Source organism: Dipodomys merriami, unplaced genomic scaffold (genome assembly GCF_024711535.1).
Source record: "Dipodomys merriami isolate MVZ:Mamm:240054 unplaced genomic scaffold, mDipMer1.0.p SCAF_39, whole genome shotgun sequence".
NCBI classification, from domain to species: Eukaryota; Metazoa; Chordata; class Mammalia; order Rodentia; family Heteromyidae; genus Dipodomys; species Dipodomys merriami.
Window position 1 is genome coordinate 5416232 of NW_027205492.1, and position 20844 is coordinate 5437075.

General features: G+C 52.0%; 1 protein-coding gene across 4 annotated transcripts in view; it reads right to left on the bottom strand.

Moving 5' to 3' along the window:
* Positions 1–12626, bottom strand: part of Elmo2 (engulfment and cell motility 2) — a 40299-nt gene extending 27673 nt beyond the window's left edge. For 2 of the 4 annotated variants that reach the window (XM_069989896.1, XM_069989894.1), the window contains exons 1-4: positions 12544–12626; positions 1059–1180; positions 823–863; positions 112–184 (exon numbers count right to left, since the gene is read on the bottom strand). In XM_069989896.1, the coding sequence (XP_069845997.1) occupies positions 112–184; positions 823–863; positions 1059–1136 (192 nt within the window). In that variant the 5' untranslated portion in view covers positions 1137–1180; positions 12544–12626. Of the gene's footprint in view, positions 1–111; positions 185–822; positions 864–1058; positions 1181–11670; positions 12033–12543 lie in introns of those variants that run through there. The other 2 variants (XM_069989897.1, XM_069989895.1) reach the window with 2 other exon arrangements.
* Positions 12627–20844: the final 8218 nt, after the last annotated feature.

Sequence of the window (20844 nt, forward strand, 5' to 3'; positions counted from 1 at the left end):
AGCTCCTCACTCAAGAACTGGAGCTACCTGAATTAAGTATACTGAATAGTGCTGTCTCCCTGGATGGGTCCCTGGCAGGCCTATGCCACCCGTGGCCCGGCCAGTACTCACCTGTTCGGTGATGTAGAGCTGGGGGCCGTCAGCATATCGGAGTGTGTAGTACTCTGGGTTTGGTAGTGACCACCTGTGCGAGAGAAAGAGTATCACTGGGCTACTCCTCCAGCCGGTCCAGAATCAGCAAATAAAGCCAGACACCGTAGGACAAGCCTATAATCCTTAGTTTGCAAAGGCATACATATATAGGAGGACCACAGTCCAAGGCCAGACCTAGGCCAGGATGCAAGTCCCTATTTGAAATATAATGTAGCAAAAAGAGCTGGGGGTATGGCTCATGTGGCAGAGCACCTGCCTACCAAAGTATACTGAGTTCAAACCCCAGAACTGCAAAACTAACTAAATAAAACGAAAATTAATACAGTTGCTCAACAGATTGAGTGACCTGTATGGGGTTCAGTGGAATGAACATGGAGCTCTGGGTGGAATTGTGACAACCAGCCTCCTCTGGCTTTGGGGAGGGTTAACACCCCAAAAGGAGGTACACACATTGAGGGTGGCTCTCAGATTCTACCAGGACACCCGTGGGCATTCCTAAACTGAAGAGAACCAACAAAAGATCACAGGTCTCAGGGCATTCCCTGAGGGCAGGGCCCCATGAGGGCCCCACACAGGCCAGGCTCCTGGAGAGCCTGCACAGGCCCTTCTAGCCTGGTGGCTTCCTTCTGTGCCAGGTGCTGCCACTGAAAATGAGGTCACTCAACCTACCCATCACAGACTTCCTTGATGATGGATGCCAGGGGCCGTTTCTGAAAGACACACACATACACACAAAGTGAGAGAAAGGGAGAGCATCTTCACCTGCAGCCACAGCTCCTCAGGCCACACTTGCCGGGAGCCACAGTGGGCCACATGGCGGCCCAGGGCCCCTCCCTGCAGGCAGCACGTGCCAGGGCCCCCACACCCCTCTCCTTTCAGCCCCGCTTCTCCACTCGGGAGCATACCTGGTCGATTTCAAGGAGCTGGGCGTTAGCACCTGGCCACTCAATGGCCACTTTGACAATGTCAGATGGTGGTGGCATGGTCCCCAGGAGGCCCTACTTCTCCTAGTCACAGTTACAGCTGCCTGTGAAGAAAGTAACACGGGGAACACAACTCAGTATGGAGTCTTCTAGCGCACACCACAACCTCTCCTTAGGTGGCTGTCCCTTTAGATGAGAATGGCAAGAGGAAAGAGAATTAGGGCGGACCTCCTCTCACCCGTAGCTCAGCCAGGGGCCAGCTCTGCCCATGAGACACCAGCTCAGGGGTCAGAATGACTCCGTGTAGGAGAGCAGATTTTCTGCAAAGTCCCATCTTGGAGGGGAAGAGTGTGCTCTGATAAGAGTCGGCAGTCCTCTCCTGCCTCAGCAGTCAGCTGAAGAGGCCAGAGGACTCAGGCAAGCCAGTAGACAGGCCCAGGCTCCCCCCAATGTCTGTCTGTCCCTCCCTTCCTCTCTCCTTCCCTCCCTCTCTCCTCATACTACAACCTTCTCACCCCCCCCTCCCCCCGCCCCGGGCCAATGTGGAGTCCTCTCTCTGTGGGACAAGGTCAGAAAGTGGGGACAAAAAAACCGGGACAGGAAGAGCCAGGCGCTGGTGGCTCACACCTGTAATCCTAGCTACTCAGGAGGCTGAGATCTGAGGATCGAGGTTCAAAGCCAGCCCAGGCAGGAGAGACCGTGAGACTCCTATCTCCAATAAAACCACCAGAAAACCGGAAGTGGCGCTGTAGCTCAAGTGGTAGAGCGCTCTCCTTGAGCTGAAGAGCTGAGGGACAGCGCCCAGGCCCAGAGTTCAAGCCCTATGACCGACAAAAAAAAAAAAAAAAATCGGGACAGGAAATGCTATTTTTGTCCCTACTGCCAAGGCCAAGGGCCTAGGGCTCAAGGGCTGCATAGGGCACTGGGGACGCTCTAAGACCCGCTGCGGAGGACAAGGCCCTCTGGCCCCTCCTCCCACCGCCCTCCAAAATCAAGGGAAATAAATCACTTTGAGCAAGTCTGGGAGAAGGGACATGTGACTGGTAACCTAGACAACGCGGTGGCTCAGTGGTACCGCGTGTGTGTGCTCTCCAAGGTCTGAGGAAGGAAGCCGCTGGCTGATGGATCATTCCAATGTGTATTTATACTTCCTGCCTACAGGTCCAGGAGCAGCCATCCTCTTAATAAAAAAGACCTTTCTGCACCCTTGAGGTGTTCTCACACCATCAGCGCCTCACTAGCGGGGACTGCCACCTCTCCTAGCACACGCTGTATCATGTGGCTAAGCTGTTGTTCCTGTATCCCGTCAATTTTTCAGCCCAAACAGATGTCAGTTCTCACAGCCTGATGGGTGCAAACCTAGTACAACAGGGAGAAAGTCTGTCCCTACACACCCCAAGCCTCACAAACAGGGTGGCCAAGTGAGGTAGGCTGCTTCATAAATCAGATGTCAAAAACAGTGGCTCAGGCCTGTAATCCTAGCTACTCAGGAAGCTGAGACCTGAGGATCGCGAGTTCAAAGCCAACCCAGGCAGGAAAGTCCATAAGACTCTTATCTCCAATTAAACTACTCAGAAAGACAGAAGTGGCACTATGGCTCAAGTGGTAGAGATCTCGCCTTGCGCTGAAGAGCTCAGGGACAGTGCCCAGGCCCAGAGTTCAATGGTTTACAAAATGCTTTTACCCGTTTTTCCTCCATGCTCCTAGTAGCCCTGCAAAGGAGGCAGCACAGGACTGTCACCTCATTTCCACAGTGGAACTCAAGCCAGTGCCAGTGGCTCATGTCTGTAATCCTAGCTAGTCAGGAGGCTGAGATCTAAGTATCTTGGTTTAAAGCCAGCCCAGTGCAGGCAGGGAAATCTGTGAGACTCTTATCTCCAATTACCCAGCAAAATGCCAGAAGCAAAACTGTAACTCAAGTAAGTGGTAGAGGGCCAACCTTGAGCAAAAAAGCTAAGGGAGAATGTCCTGTGCCTGAGTTCAAGCCCAGTACCAGTGCACACATGCTACATGTGGGCACGTACGTACGTACACACACGTACACACACACACACACACACACACACACACACACACACACACACACACACACACAGAGTGTGAGGCTCAGAGCTTGGTGAAGGGTTATGATCACCAGCAGGTCAATGATAACGTGGGACAGAACTTGGAGCCACTTTGACCCGTGTCACCACCCCCATACCCATGAACAGATTGAAATTTTTGTTCATTCCAACCACATCAAACCTACAGGGGTTTAAGTGAGCTGGCCCGATGCTCCTAAAGCTCCAGGTAGAATCTTCTAGGTACCCAGGTACACAACAGGCCAGAAAAGAAGCGAACCCACAGCATAGCTTCTGGAGAAGCGCTCTGCTGCAGTGACGGAGCACAGGGCTGGTACCAGGGCGTGGCTGCCACAGCAGGAACCTGCGTCCTCAGTGCCCATCCGCTGCAGGTAGGAGGCAGGGCTGCACACGGGGGAAGGCACAACTTACAGAGTAAGACGCACCAAGCTCTGGCGAATACGTGCATGTACACACACATATATAATACAAACACACAGTGAGCCACTGAGCAAGTCTTGACTGTTCCAAAAATTCATGCCCTTATTAAAGCGTGAACTTGTACAGCTAAGCAGATGGTCTGAAAGACACTAACGTGCCCCCATGCTCAGCCACTCTTGGTACCCACAAAGCACAGGTAGTATATCCCAGCCCCAGCCGACAGGATGGACCTCCACCTTTAGCTAGACTCATCTAATTCTTTCTCTGGAACCGAAAGAACACGGGTTAAAGAAGAGGAGTGATAATGGACACTGGAGCACCACTCTGCTAGAAGACTCCAGAAATACACAGTCAAGCGGAATCTAGGAAGCAGAAAGCACAAGACCCCAGGACAAGAAAGAAGAAGTAAGGTACTACAGACTTCCATGGCCATACTTCCCATGCCCAGGACACCTGAACTCCCCACTGCACCCTGCCAAGGAAACTCCTTCAGCTACAGGGTCTGCATGTCTGTTCATTGCACCTAAAAAGCTCAAGACCAAGTGGGACATAAGCTCTGAAGGCTTTCCATCTACAAGGGAGGTCAGCAGAGCCCCCAGCGTCACTGGCCTTCAATGACCATACTGAGTGGGCACTTCATTGACTCTGGCTGGATTGAGAGCAAACCCATGTAGAGCGGTGCTGCAATGACTCTGTAGTACTTACTTCTATCAGCTAGCCCAGCGAGCACACAACCCGAGGAAACGTTCCTCATTCCTCATACAGGAGGGGAGGCTCAAGTTGCAATGGGTGAACACACTCAGCCGCCCTCATCTTCTAAGCCCATTGCCAGGGAAGGGATCTGTCAGCTACACAAGTACTGGGTTCTCAAGGTTTTGTGATGTCAGTTAGTTCCTTGCCCTCTCTGTGGCCCTTCCTGGGGGTAGGAAGAAGAGGAGGATGCTAGCTAACCATGCTATCATGCTCAGGGCTTTATGTATATTAACTCACTCAATTCACACAGCAACCCTGTAGCAACAAGATAATGGAGGCACAGAAAAGTCAGGTGGCATCTGCAGAGTCCAGTGCTGGCCAGTGTAACCCACAGATCAATCCCAGGTGGTCTGGTGGTGTTGGGACTCCAGTAAAAGCAGGCAGCTCTGCACCAAGCCACAGTAGTGCTCTGCAGAGGTTTGTTTGTGTGTCTAACGCCAAAGCAGACTGATACAGAGAACCAAGCAAGACATCACTGCTGTTAAAAAAAAAACCAAAAAACAAAAAGGCCTCAGGGTCCAAAGAAGGCTTCCTCTGGCACTACACCTGCTTCTGAGCCATAATCTATGTGCTTTGATTCCCTCCCTCCTTTCTGGGGTTTTATTTTATATTTAAGACTAGGTATCCTAATGTAGCCTGGAGTGGCCTCCAAATTGCAACTGTAGCCCAGGCTGGCTTCTAACCTCCCAAGTGCTGGAATTACAGGCATGCCCTATCATGCCTAGCTGTGTTCCTTCATATCTTCTATATCTTTGTACATTCTCTGCCTCCCATTGACTGTCAAAGAGCTTCAAAGGCCAGCTCAGATGTCAGCTCCCCTCTAGCATTCTTAGCTTTCTTCACCTTCCCCCAGCAAGGGCCAATAGAAAAGGGACACCCCGCCCATGCCCCCATGCCCCCACCCCCTTCTCAAGGCATTCCATCCATACTGCTATGACAGACCTTGTTATCCTCCATTATCCATTACCCAGCTCTCTTCCTCCCCGGCCCCTCCTCCGGAAAGGCCCGGCCCTGTGGTGTCAGGATCAAGCTTAGCATCTGGCATGGTTAGGCACAGGAAGTAGATGTCTGCCACAGACCAGGACTAGCTCCCAGCGGTAGGCTGCTGGGCTGCCTGCCGTTCCCTCCACATCCCATCACCTCCCAGCCACACGGCTCCTCCGTTTGTAATTGCGTTTGTCAGCCTCTCACAGCACACGTCTTCCTGCAGGACCCCACCAGCACTCTGGAGTCTAGTTAAAAGAGGGAACATCTCTTCCACTTTATCCCTATGGAAACATGTCCAGATAATCAGTATTCCCAGCATAGAGGCCTCCTTGAAGCAAATCCTCCCTTCCAGCATGAGCTTGCTTAACTCTTCATTTTCACTTTAGAAAGGAAGTGGAAATTAGGTCGAAACAACTGAATAACATTGCAAAATTCTCAGGGTTATAAATAGCCATGTGCTCTAGCACTCGGCAGTACTGGAGTTCTCTAGCAAAGGGCAGGAAGGAGCCTTGCTTCCACATTCCGGCCCTGCCCCTTCCCAAGCCAGCAACTCTCCCCCAGGCCGGGGCTCTCCCCTTTCCTCCCATCTTCCCTCTCTCATCTGTCTCTCCTCAGTCATGCAAGGCAACTCTCCCATGAGCTACTACACCCCCAGCCCCCTCCCACCCTCTGTACAGCCCAACAAACACAACAATAATCTGGAACATTCTAAAGGCCATGGAACAGGAGAGGCCCACATAGATCTGAAGGCACTCGGCTAAAGCGCAGCTCAGGAGTGACACCACGGAGGAACAAGAGAACAGAAGAGCTAGGCTTCCGTGGAGCATCTCTAAGAGGCTTCGAAGAGGTGTGATCATTAAAAACAAACAAACAACGAGCCAGTGCCACGAGGAAAGCCCTCTGGAGGCCCCATCTCAGGGAGGAGGTGAAGGGGCACTGCCTGGCAGAGAGAATTCATGATGGAGAATGCCAGAAGGTTCCAGCTCCGCCTCCCCCTCCTTCCCTCAAGGCCATGGCTAGTGCCTTCTGTTCTATTCTTTCTCTGGGACTCAGTGGGGGGGGCCTAGGCAAGTCTGGTTTAGCGTTTCCTGCAAACCAGGGTGAGCAGCCTTCCTAGGAAGATGACTGGAGGCCACCCGCTCCTTCTAATCACACCACCGTCTCTGCGGCTCCCCTGGCCATCTTCTCTGCAGAGGCGACTCCACTCCCAGGGCAGCCCCCAGTGGGGGGGGGGGGGCGGGGTGGAGGCACCGCTGAGGTTCCATCCTCTACTGCTGCGCTGCTTCAAAGGAGCCTTCATGCTGACCACCAACTCTCCCAAATACCGCTAAAGGCCACTAGCTCACAGACACACGCCCTCAGAGGACAAGAGGGCACTGTGGGTGGCACATCTGCCTTGTGGTGGCGTTGGGGAGGAACTGGCTTTCCTACTCATCTGACCACCTGTGTCTCAAACCCTGCTCTTACCAGTCCACACTTTTGCCTGTGCTATTGACTCCATGCTTGTCCAACGGGCAAACACCAAACCCCACCTCCACCTCCCAGGCCCAGCCCCAGAGAACCTCACTCCTCTTGATGGCTCCCCGAGCCTCTGACCTCAGGTAAAACCAACTGTACCTTTGCTGGTTGCTCTGATCTTTTACCAATCCCTCCCAATTCCTCCAATGCACAGTCTTCCCAGATTGCTGAAGTGGGGCCAGCACACCAGCACACGGGGATCCTGGCACTGACACAGGAGCGTGCCCTCTGCCAGCCCTCTGGATGGGAGCCCCAGGGTGAGGGAAGGCCTAGGCAACGGGCCCTAGGCCAGCAGATCAATGGCTGTCATTAGACCTCCCCTACATGACGCTAAACTGGGGGGGCGGGGGGGGGGGGAGGAGAGTCAGGTCAGGCCTCCCACTCCAGGAGCGCGATCAACCTGTGGCCACTCTCCTTCTCCTGCTGTCCACTGTCTGTAGTGCATAGCCAACATACAGCCCAAAGAATGCCACCCCAAATATACCCTGCAGGGTGACCCCGGCAGAACTTTCCAAATCCCTAACTTCAATAACCCAGGTGACAGACTCAGACGGGTGAAGTATTGACAGACCTTTCCTTGTTTGGGAAAAGCAAGCAAACACAGGCTGAGAAAAAAAAATAAACAGATGAGCTATGTATGGGTTAGTATGTGCGCCAGTACTGGAGTTTGAACTCAGAGCCTGGGTGCTGTCCTTTAACTTTTTCACTCAAGGCTAGCGCTCTACCACGTGAGCCACAGCTCCATTTCTGGTTTTTTGCTGTTTAGCTAGAGATAAAAGCTTCACTGATTTTTCTGCTTGGGCTGTCTTTGAACCTCAGTCCCCAGATCTCAACCTCCTGAGTTGCCAGGTGCCTTGCTTCAAGATTTAAGGAACTGTTCAACAGCTAGGCACTAGTGGTTCACACTTGTAATCCTAGCTACTCAGAAGGCTGAGATCTAAGGATCACAGTTCAAAGCCAGCCCGGGCAAGAAACTCCATGAAACTCTTATCTCCAATAATAACCAAAAAAAAAAAAAAAAAAAAGCCAGAAGTGGAGCTGTGGTTCAAGTGGTACAGAGCTAGCCTTGTGCAAAAATATCAGGAACAGTGCCCAGGCCCTGAGTTCAAACCCAAGGACCAGCACTAAAAACAAAACAAAACAAAATACCTGCTCAGAGGATCACAGAGAACACCAGCACTGCACAGGGAGAGAGCCTGGGTAAGGCAGGGTATGGCCGGCTGAGAAAATACATGTGTTACAGCTGAAACCCAAAGGCTGTGGGCCAGAATCCTTCAAGAGTGGCCACAACAACCCAGCATTGTCCTCATAAATTAGGCCAAGTCCTCCCTCTCACTTTATAGAAAAAGGAACAGAGGTCCAAGAGCTGGCAATGCCACACCAGGCCACCACTTAAAGACAAAAGAAAGCCAGACCCTCCCCCACTCTCAGCTCTCTGTCTCTCTCTCTCTCCCTCCCTCCCTCTCTCCCTCCCTCCCTCTCCCCCCCCTTCTCTTCCTCTCTCCCCTTCTAGGGGTGTGCCTTTCCCAACTCCACCTCCCAGGAAGCATTGTCATTTAGCCATAGGGACTTGTGTTCTGAGTGGGACAGGCCTGGATTTGGATCCCTGCTCTAAAAACGTCCTGATCTGTAAAATGAAGATGAGAACCAAGCAACTCTACTTGGCAAAGTCCTGGCAACATTAAAGCAATTAATGTATGTAAAGCTCCATCCACACATCACACCAGTCACAGAGTAAGCAAAAATCTAGCTGCATGGACTTGGAGTGGAACCACATCTCCTCCGGGATAAAAACACCAGTCCTGCTCTGGTGGCTCACTCCTGTCATCCTAGCTATTCAAAAGGCTGAGATTGGAGGATCACAGTGCAAAGCAGCTCAGGCAGGACAGGCTGTGAGATCTTATCTCTAATTAACCACCAAAAAGCTGGAAGTGGAGCTGTGGCTCAAGGGGTAGAGTGCCACCTTTCAGCAAGAAAGCTAAGGGACAATACCCAGGCTCTTTGTGCAAGCCTCAGTACCGCGCGAACACACACACACACACACACACACACACACACACACACACACACACACACATGTGCAAGCCTCAGTACCGCGCGAACACACACACACACACACATGTGCAAGCCTCAGTACCGCGCGAACACACACACACACGCACACGCGCACACACACACACACACTCACACACACACACACACACACACACACACAGAGCCCTCCCTGCCAGGCTGTGGTATGTTGTGGACAAAAATGAAAGGACCTATGAAAGCAATTAAGGAGAGAAATTTCTACAAAGTCCAGGCATTTGATGGAGGCATTCTACTGTTATTACTATACCTTTGGAAGAACCAGCCAACATAGTAGCTAGTGATCTTTTCTAGTGATTCAAAATCAACAAATGCCTTTAGCACCCAGGCAGGCAGGTAAATAAACCACATGGCCTCCAAGTAGTAGGGTCTGGGAAAACTGGAAACTTCTACTGAGCCTGTAAAAGTTCAAATTCAGTTATTTTTTTTTTAATGCAACTTCAGCCTGGTGCCAGTAGCTCACACCTGTAATTCTAGGTACACAGGATGCTAAGATTCTGGAGGATCACAGTTTGAAGGTAGCCCAGGCAAAAAAGCCCATGAGATTCCATCTCCAAATTAACCAGCAAATGTAAGGCATCAGTGGCTTACATCTATAATCCTAGCTACTCGGGAGGCTGAGATTTGAGGACTGAGGTTCAAAAAGAGCCCAGGCAGAAAAATCTGTGAGACCTTTTTTGTCCCCCCCCCCCTTCTTTTTGTTGGTCATGACATTTGAACTCTGGGCCTGGACACTGTCCCTGACCTTTTCAGCTCAAGGCTAATGCTCTACCACTTGAGCCACAACACCACTTCTGGTTTTCTGGTGGCTAATTGGACATAAGAGTCTCATGGACTTTGCTGCCTGGGCTGGCTTTGAACCAAAATCTGCAGATCTCTGCCTCCTGAGTAGCTAGGATTACAGGTGTGAGCCACCAGCGCTCCGCTCTTTATCTCTAATAATTATAATTAATAAAAAGCCAGAAGTGGAGCTGTGGCTCAAGTGACAGGATGCCAGCTTTGAGCAAAAAAGCCAAGTAAGAAAGAGAGACCCGGAGCTCAAACACCAGTTATCAATAAAAATGCAACCTGGCCACAAGGCTACTTTGTAGCCCCTGGCCCACCTTTCCTTCTGGTTTTTGTTGTTGTTGTTGTTTTTTACCACACATATGGGTCATTTTGTGTGACCTGGTTTTGTCTTTCCAGTGCTTAGGTTAAGCACTGTGAAGATGAACGGTGACTTACACGCTCAAGTCACTTCTGGTGGCCTAGAACAGTGCAGGCCTCAGGGCAGGGACTCAACAATAACTCAAAGTGGTCAAACTGGAAATAAGTTTCAAGTTCCCAGCCCCTCCGAGATGCTGCCATGTGGAAGATTTTACTTTCCATCCAGATCCTGGGACCAGGCTCACTTAGTGCAGCTGGACTGAGGGAAGTGACTGAGTCGGAGACAGATGTGCCGCGCAGGGGGTTTTCCTCAGCCATCATCTTGCTAGGTTGCCTAGTGTGGTCTTGAATTCCTACACTCCCAGCATCTTCCTGTCTCAGCCTCTGAGTGCCAGGACCACCAGCACCCAGCCTGGGGCAGGTTTTTTTCTTCAACTACATCAGATAGGCTACTTGTAGCCACTCACACAGATGGTACTGATAACACCTAGATGCTATCAAAGCACGGAACAAGCTAGAACTTGTAGACAACAGTGCCATTAGAAGAAGGCTGAACCCCTGCTTCCTGTAGAAGCGGCATAGGGAATAAAAAGAATCACCAGCTTCAGTATTAACAGATGGACGCTGGGCATGGTGGCTCGAGCCCAGCTCCAGCAAAACAGTTCATGAGATTCCATCTCAACCAAGTGGTGTGTGCCCATGATACCAGGGCTGCTGATGCATAAACAGGAGGATCACAGATCAAGCTGGGCTGAAACATAAGGCCTCATGAACACACCTCAAAAATAATGAGCACAAAGAGAGCTGGTAAAGTGGCTCAAGTGGTAGAGAATCTGCTGAGCAAGCAGAAAACCATGAGTTCAAACCCCACTGCAGCCTCAATAATTGGTAATTCACCAAAGGAGGTCTCAGTCCACCTTCTCCACCACACAGTCCAGGATGACCTCAGGCAGGTACTAACGTTATTTTCATCAATGAAATGTGGGTAACCACGGTTCCTTCAAGAGGGGCTTGGACATCATCAGGTTTGCAGGGTCCAGCACCGCACAGCCGGTGTGTCAGCCTTCACCGTGTGGATACAGAGCACCAGACCCATGGCCACTGTGCGAGTCAAAGTGAGAGGTGGGCTGTCCTGACTACAAAATGGGCACATCCCAAAAAGGTACTGCAAACCAATGGAGCAATCCCACCAAGCGCTGTTTCCTATCGTTTGCATGGTATGATAATACTTGGAATAGACAAAGTTGAAAAGCACATGACCACCATTAATTGCACCTGCTTTTATGCTTTCAAAAACAGCGACTGGAAAATTTGAAATACCATATGGGGTCTGTATCATCATCATAGTCATCGTCCTGACAGTACTGGGATTTGAACTCAAGGCCTCACACCCATCGCTCTATCTGGAATGACAGGTGTGTAACCACTACACCCGGCCCCTGCCTGCCTCATTTTTTTCTACTGGACAGCATCCCCTTAGCAGAGTTTGGCACATACACACACACACAAAGTTGCCCCACCGGTGACTAGCTTCACACCTCCTTCCTCTTGACAAATCTAAGCCTTCTGTTTATTTAGTAAATATTACGGCGCCTGACCTGTGTGGGGTGCCCGGGATGCAAGGGCGACACCGGACACTGCCTGCCTTCTTCCTGTGGGCCTCATCTTCTGGTTATCTTCGGACGGAACCGCGGGCCCCGCGCGCACGCGCGCGGTGCGGCCTGGATCGCCGCAGTCTCCGAACCGTAAACAGACGCGCGACGGCGGCGGAGCCGGGGCGGGGAGGGAGAAGACCCGGGTGTTCACCGTGAGACACGGCTCGGTCGGGGACCGGGGAGCCTCCCCGGGAAGGCGCCCGGGGGTGAGGGGGGCCGGGGGACCCCCACAGGTCGAGGGACGCTCGGTGGAAGGCCCCAGGAAGGCCCGGAGCCCCGAGCGGAGGGGCCGAGCCCGGGGCCGAGGGGCGGGCCCGGCGCTGACCGGAGGGTGGCTGGGGAGCCGGGCAGAGCTGCACCCCACGTCCCAGCAGCGATCTGAAAGGGCCGGGCCGGGCCCCGGGCCGCGCGCCCGCAGCAGACGGGAGAAGACGCAGCAGCGCCGGTCCCGGGTGGGCGAGCGGGCCGGGGCCGGGGCCGGGGCCGGCGAGGACTCGGGACCCGCGGCGGGGTCCAGAGCCAGGCCGCACCCGCGCTGGGCTCCGGGCACCCCCGGCGCCCGGGCACCCCGTCCCCATCTTCGGCCCCGGGCTCCACCCCTCCTCCTGCGCCCCCGCCCTCCCCCGGCGCCGCCCGGTCCCGCCCCGCAGCCCGGCCAGGCCGCGACCCCCCAAGGCCCGAGGTACCGGCCACCCAGACCCTCCGGCCGTAGCCTCGGGTCCTCCCCGCCGCTCAGATCTACTCCTGCCCCCCGCCACACACCCCGGGCGGATCCCCGTCTACCCCCAGCAGCCCCCCCCTCCCCGCCCCACTCACCAGGGCGCCGACCTAGGCCCGGCTCCCGCGCCCGGGTCTCAGCGACCGCGGCCCCACCAGCCTCCGCCCGCCCCGCCTTCCTGGGGTCCCGCCCCCCTCTCAGCCCTTCCTGGCAGTCTATTAGTCTGTTTTGCCGTCGCGCTAAAAGTTCTTCCTTCAATTGGGTGAATGGTCCGTCACTCAAAAAGAGGCGGGCTCGGCTACCAGCGCGGGCTGGGGGTCGCCGGCTGTCCCCGCCTCCCCAGCCTCCTTGTCTCTTAAAGAGACAGGATGGTTTTTCTCCGGCGGGCTGTCTGACCGGGAGCACCGCAGTGTCCAGCCAACGCTCAGGGCAGCTTTCCAGCCCTTCTTCTTCCTCTCAGTACGACTTCTCGTTATTGTTTAATTGCACACAGCGCGAGAGCGTAGGGAAAGGTTCTGAACCCCTGCGACACACCCGAGGGGGTGAGGACCCCGCGGCCCCCCCGGTGCCATCAACTCTGCCCAGTGGGCGGGTCACGCGCACCCTCCACCGCGGGCTCGGCTGGCTTGGGGATCCGAGTGGGAGGTGACAGTCGTGTCGGAGATGGAGCTAATTATACCGGCGCCCGGGGCTGACCGTGGGCGCGGAGCAGCGGCGGGCGCAGCGCCGCCGTGCCGGGGGAGGGACGCGTCCGTGGGCGGCGGCGTTCAGCACCGCACCTGCGGGGCCCGCGGGGCCGGGCGCCGCGCCGGGGACGCCCCGGACGGCACTGCGCATGCCCGGCTGCGGGAGCGGAGACGGGGCCCAGGGGGACCACCCGCGTCGGGGAGACGCCCGCCGCGCCCAGACTCCGTCGTCATCCCCTAAAGGTGGTGGGCAGCGAGGACCCATCCCCACCCGCAAGTTGTATACTTCATTTTCCACGTAGAGTCCAGTGGGCACCACGGCTGCATGCCTTCACTCTTGGCTCTCGGTTTCTGGGGCTCCCCCCTCCCCCAAAGACAGATAAGGGAACAAACAAGACAAAGGGGGGGGCGGGTAAAAATCCTCTTGTTTCCATTTTTCGAGTTCTAGTCTTAACTCCTTTTGCTAGGCAGATCCTTACAACAGTCTCCAGAAATAAAATGGACAAAACAAAAAGGGACACTCGGCAAAGAGACAATACTGACCCCTTCGCATGGACCGCATACGCTCCAAGGCAGTTTTACTTCTTGAATTGAGGGTGGGTGTGTGTGTGTGTGTGTGTGTGTGTGTGTGTGTGTGTGTGTGTGTGTGTGTGTGTGTGTGTGTGTGTGTGTGTGTGTGTGTGTGTGTGTGTGTGTGTGTGTGTGTGTGTGTGTGTGTGTGTGTGTGTGACTTGAACTCAGGCTTAGGCACTCTCTTAGCTTTGTCACTCAAGGCTAGCATTCTATCTCTTGCGCCACAGCTCCAGTGCCAGCTTTTTGCTTGTTTATTGGCTTCTGTCTGGACTAACTTCAAACCATGATTCTCAGATCTCAGCCTCCCTTCACTTCATTGTTTTAAAAACAGGGAACCCAAAGCCTCTGAAAGATTAAAGGCGCACCTGGGCCAACCCGGAACCTGTAAGCCTGTAACTCAGATTCCACTCTGCTCCCTCTGATTCCACCCTCTTGCCCACCGGCCTGGCTTGTGAGCACTGAGTTGTGAGCTCTGTGAGCGTCCCTGCCTTCCAAAGCAACATGGCTTCCCAGCCATGTTTCCCTTGTAAGGAATACCACCAGTTGGTGACTTCTTGCCCTGGAAGGAATGAGTGACACCTCAGGCCTGTAAAGGCTAGGGGCCTTCCTTTTCCTCTTCCTGCCTCTCTTTCTCCTCTCCCTCTTCCTTCTCCTCTTTCTCCTTGATTATGATGGTGACAGGATTACGGAGCCACCCAAATGAAAAGGTGGCAGGATCCTCAAATGATCATAGGGAGCAGAAAGCTCCTGCTGACCCAAATGGTTCACTTTCTGTTCAGTACTGTGTGCAACTAAATAATAATACTAAGAAGAAGAGGAAGGTTTGTGGCAAGGATGGAAAGCTGTCCCCTAGCATTAGCTGAGAAATAATCCTCAAGTTTTCTTTTTTGTTGTTTTTAGGGGGGGCTGTTTTTGTTTTCCTTTTTTATTTTAGAGCTGATCCTGCTCTCACATTAGCTGGACAGAAACCTCCTCAAATTGTGTGTCTTGGGTGCGTCGCCCACCCCAGCCCTGGCCCTGCTCAGTATGCACTTCTCCCAGAGGTGAATCATCTACCACAGCTTCACAATTCTTAGTCTTGTTTTTCTTCGAGTGCAAGTCATAGTAACTACTTTTGCCGAGCTTGAGCAGAACTGGAGTTGCTGGCGGGCTGGAGGCTGACTCACAGAGGTGACAGAAAGCTGGAGACCCAGGAGTAGAAAAGAGACTGCTGATGCCCTGGGGTGTTTGGGTGGCCAAACAAGTTCTAGCTTTTTCTTCTCTTCTTTATATGTATGTATTTTATTATCTTTAAGTAGTTGTACAAAAGAGTTGCATTGTAACAAAGCAGTTTCTTTTTTTTCCTTTTTGTTTTCTTTTTGGTCGTGGGCCTGAACTCTGGGCCTGGGCGCTGTCCCTCAGCTCTTCAGCTTAAGGCTAGCGCTCTACCACTTGAGCCACAGTGCAACTTCCGGCTTTTTCTGCTTATGTGGTACTGAGGAATCATACCTAAGGCCTCATGCATTCAAGGCAAGCACTCTACCACTGAGCTACCTTCCCAGCTCCACAAAGCAGTATATGAATACAGTGCATCTTGACTTTTCTCCTCTTCTTGATTAGAACTTTCTTATGTCAGTTAGAGGTTGGCCAATTTAAGGTAATGTGTTTATTCTTTAGCTCACAAGAGCAAACAGATCCACAGCTTCGTTCACACAAGGAAGCATTCCAGATTTTCCACCTTCATCCCAGCTTCTCTGCTGGGCAGCTGAGGTCAGGTGTCCTGTGTTCAGGCTGAGATCAAGCAGGAGCAGCTGACTGTCACAATTGCAGGGGCCCACTTGGTGTGGGGCACTTGGCAGTACATAGGAGTTCAGATCTCAGACTGGGTCATACACAGACCAGCACCGAGTGCTGGGTAACTGCATCTCCCTGGGACACATTCCATACTATGGGGAAGAAGAACGATCCAGCCTTAATAGATGTTCATAAAGGCTACATGAGAGCCAGGAAATATACAACACTGAGCACTGCGCTTGGCAGGTAGTAGATGCTCAGTTAATTTTGTTTTTTAAACTCCTGTATTTATGATGTGGGTTTATATTAGGTTCCCCTAAAATGGAATCTGAAAGTAGAACATACTGAAATTGAAATCCTCCTCCCAGTTCCCCAATCCATTTGACCTTCCCCCAAACCCAGCTTAGCACCCCAGCACTCAACATTCTGCTCTCCAATCACTCAGAGGGGAGAATTGCCATCCCTGCACTTTCTGTACTGGTGAATGAACTCGGGGCTTTTGCACTTGCCATGCAGGTGCTCTATCATTGAGCCACACCTCTAACCCTGAATCCCAAATCTTAACCAAGCTCACCACTTAGTCCACTCCTGAGTCAGCAATGAATGAGGCAGGTCCTTCTTACAGGGCTACACCCCTGTACGTGTGTCCTGGCCAACCTATTCTCCTCCCTGATAGACACTCTTGCATCTCCTGTCCTCTGCCTTCAACTCCTCATGCCGGGTTGATGACCTTGTTTCCACAGTGTGTGCAGAGGGGAAAAAGAAGAAGGAAAATGTCCATCAGTGCAGCATCTCTGTGCTCTGGCTCCTGTCCCCTCTCCCTGTGCCCCAGCTCCTCTGCTCCTGAGCCAGGGGACCTGCATGTCTCCTTCTCCTCCTCCCCAGAGCCTTTGCTTCTGCAGAGCTGTCCTCTGAATTGTGTGTTAAAGGCGCCGTCTCAGCATGGTGCCTACCGGGAGGACTTTAGGTCATTGGGGATGCACCCTCAAAGGGGATTGTGGGGTGCCAGTCTCTTTCACACTCTTCCAAGTCTGGACATGAGGTGGGTAATCCTCCTCTGACAGGTACTCTCGCCATGTTCCAGCTCAGGCTTCGAACCACGGGACCTATTACCTGTGACCTGATACCTCCAACATGGGAGACAAAACAACCCTTTGGCTCCAGTGTAGGTTATCATTGCAGGTATGACTGACACACATGCACTGCCCTCTTGTGGCTTCTGTCAGCTCCTCAGCACACATGGACACTGGACAGCAGACCATCTTTAGAGAGGTGGGGACCAAGGAAGGTATCACCTTCACCATGGCCTGCAACGCCCTGGGTGACCTGGCACTAGACTATCGCCATGACTTCATCCATTTGCACTCCCCAGCCCCCCCCGTTCTGCCTGAGTCTCTTGACCCCGATTTCCCATGCTGCACACACAGCGTCTTCCCACTTCTGCTCTGGGCCCTGGCTGCCCCACTCCAGGGAGGCCCACGCCAGTCATCACCGGTGATTTTCCTCACCCCATTCCCGCCATGCTCCAGGCTTCCCTGGGCACTCTGTCCACAAACCCAGCCTCTCCACCCCACTCCTTGCCCCTAGCCCACCCCTCTTCTCTCCCCAGCTCTCCAGCTCATACTGCTTGTCTAGTTTCTGACATCAGTTTTAAACTCCATGACAAAAGAGATGTGAGCTGTCTAGTTCACAGCGGGCCCCTGAGAACCTAGAGTGTACCTAGTACGTCACACGTGTCCATATCTTACTTGTTGCTTTTTCTTTTTGTTGGTGCCTGTCCTGGGGCTTGAACTCAGGACCTGAGTGCTTGACCTCAGGACTTGAGCGCTGTCCCTAAGCTTCTTTTACTCAAGGCTAGTGCTCTACCATGTAAGCCACAGCTCCACTTCTGGCTTTTGGGTGCTTAGTTAGAAGTAAGAGTCTCATGGACTTTCCTGCCTAGCCTGAATCACAATTCTCGGATCTCAGCCTCCTGAGTAGTTAGGATTGCAGAATGAGCCACTGGTGCTTAGCTTCATTGCAATTTTTAAATGATTGTGGACAGACAGTCCCTGCCACCATACTGGAAAGATGGCACAATCTACATACACCTGCCAACAGCAATAGAACCAGCACTCATTGTGGGTCTGCTGTGAGTCAATACTCCTCCTGGCTGTCACACAGATTCTCATTCTTAAAACAGTCGACTTTGGGTGGATATTAGTGTACCCATTTCACACATGAGGAAGACTGCTGTTTGGTGGTGCACAGGCCACACCATCTGGCTGATATGCAAGCCAGCATGCCTTCCGGACCCTCACCTTGCCTTCCCATGTTCGCTACCCAATAGGGACAACTTACGTGGGGAGTCTCATTCTTTAAACTCAGCTGACTCGACCTCATGCTCCTCTAAGTTCTGTTCACGCTCTTCTTTGACAAGTGAGGACGCTGAGGCATCTGCTGTAGTGACATTAGCTCAGATTATTCGTTAGACTAGTGGAGCCAGGATCCAAAGCCAGTTCTAACCTCAAGGCCTGTGTCCTCTCCTCCATGTTTCATTGTCTCTGCTTCAGAAAGAAAGGGAAGAAAAATGTCTGGACCAGGCGAATAAAGCATCATTAAGAAAATTCATGGTGACTTGGTTCTCTAAGCGGGAAGCAAAGGGCAGAAGGCAGCCAGCCAGTCTAGCCTTGGCTCCTGCAGATGGGGGCTCACATAACTCACAATAACTTAATTGGTGAAGATCGCTTTTCCAGGAATGAGGGGTTATTGGTGTTTGGGTGGAAACTCAGGAGTCCCCGGGGCTCCGGTGCAGGCCGCCTGTGAGAAACTAGTGCCCCCTGCTGGCAGGATACCACCTATTACAATCCCCAACTCTCTCTCTCTCTCTCTCTCTCTCTCTCTCTCTCTCTCTCTCTGTGTGTGTGTGTGTGTGTGTGTGTGTGTGTGTGTGTGTGTGTGATATGGGGTAGAAGGATATTGGAGCATATTCATTGAAACTTTAAAAAAAATTCTAGCTCACAGAATAAAAATAATAAAAATAATAGCTACCACTTATCAATGTTACACTGGGGTGGAGGGCAGGCACTGTTTGAAGGGTTTTACATTAATTTATTTACTCCTAGGGACTTTATACACCACATCTTATTGAACTTTCACCCCAACCCTCTGAGCTAGGAATTATTATATTACTTCCATTTTCACAAGGGGAAGTGGAACACAGAGAGATTAATTCATTTGCTGTGCAGCTATTAAGTAGCTTAAGCATGTGAACTCTGACATTGGGGGCCAGTGTTCTGGAAACCACTATAAGGCTTTTCTTCCAGTCTGGAATTACCCCCAGCACGTATCCTAATGACGAGGTTCACTTCAAGACAACACACGGCAAAGGATTCAGTAATTTTCTTCTTCTTTTGGCGACATTGGGGATTGAACTCAGTGACTCATGATTGCTAAATAAGTACTTTACCACTTGAGCCATGCCCCCAACTCTTTTTGCTTTAATTTATTTTTAGAAAGTGTCTTGTATTTTTGCATGAGTTGGCCTGGGATCTCCAGCTTCCTAACTCTGCTTGCTGAGTTGCTGGGATTACAGAGATGCACTACCACACCCTAGCTCAGTGATACTTGAAAGAACAGTATGGTGAGTATGTGGCTTCCCATGTGCACGTCAGGGAGGCTGTGTGTGTCTGAACAGGAGAAGCTGCCAGACAGAGCTGGCTTAGCCCCAGAAGGAAGCAGTCTTAATTAGTAGTGTACAATATTAGCAATCAGTGAGGAAAAAGTCCTAGCAGTTCAGAACAGGCAGCCCCTGGAGAAAGTCCTCAAATACACCCCCACTGCCCCTCCCTGTGTGACCAAGGTCCCACTCCTTCCTTTCCCAACATAGGAGGAGGTGGAGGAGGATAGATGTCAGGGCTGCTGGGGAAGTGAGGTCAGAGAGCTGACTCAGTTACTGATATGGAAGCAGTGTGTGTGTGTGTGTGTGTGTGTGTGTGTGATCAGAGAGCTGACTCAGTTACTGATATGGAAGCAGTGTGTGCTGTTATTGGAGCTCGAACTCAGGGCCTAGACACACTTCCTTAGCTTTTATACTCTACCACTTGAGCCAGAGCTCCGCTTCTGGGGTATGTGTGTATGTGTGTGGTTAAGTGGAGACGAGTCTCCTTGACTTTCCTGCCCAGGCTGACTTCAAACACTGATCCTCAGATCTTAGCCTCCTGAGTAGCTAGGATTACATACAGAAGTAAGCCACCAAATGCCTGACTAAGATTCTTGCTTTATAAATTACCCAGTCTATGGTATGTTGTCATAGCAGCCGAAAAACAAAATTCTCCCACAATGCAATGTGGGGAAAAAAATAGATGGGAGAAGTGAATTCATCCGTGCTGGAAGCCATGGAGGACAGATGCTTAGTTCCAATGTCTGATTAATGTGACTCATAGGAGGAAAGAATAAACAGGAGGCAGAGCCCCAGGGGCCATTGCCTCCCGGCCATTCCTCTGCTCCTGAAGCACCCACCTTGCTTTAGGATTTTCTCCCCTTGGGATCATGAGCACGGCGGGTGCGAACATCCACCTCCATTCTGCTCTTTTGTCTCCACGAGATGGATTCCTGTGCTGTGCATGTGTGGGACTGCAGGGTGAGAGACCGCGCAGGCACAGAGCTGTGATTTTGACAAACATTCCCAGTTGGCTTTGCAGCAAGGTGATGGTGCTGGGGCTGTGGCAAAGCATGTCCCTTCCCAATCAGAGAAGGTGTTAGCTCACACCCACTCAGTTCACTGGCCTATGCCATTAACGTGAGGCGCTACGAGGGTTTGGAGTTGCATTTCCCTCACTCCTGTGGGGATTCTGAATCTTTTTATGCTTAGTCACCACTTGGATTTGTTCCCCTATGAGTCCTCTCATGATAGCAGCTGATCATTTTTTATTCAGATACGGATTCTGCAGCAGCTCTGTGCTTAGACAGATATTAAATCTTGATCTGATTCTTGGTCTGCATGTGGAGAGAGGGCTCTCATCAGATGCAGGGTTCATGCAGCACCATATGTCTTTTTCTAAATTATCATAGGTTTATTTAGAGATTTAGGTCTTTTTTAAAAATTTATTTGGTGCTGGTACTGGGGCTTGAACTCATGGCCTGAGCACTGTCTCTTAGCTTTTTCAGAGTGGAAGGCTGCTGCTCTTCCACTTGAGCTCCACTTTCAGCTTTGTGGTAGTTAAATGGAGATAAAAGTCTCCCTGACTTTCCTGCCTAGGCTGACTTCAAACTTCAATCCTCAGATCTCAGCCTCCTGAGTAGCTAGGATTACAGGTGTGGGTCACAGATGCCTGGCCTTTAAGTTTTTAACCTTAACTCAAGCCTGGAATTCATTTTATAATGATC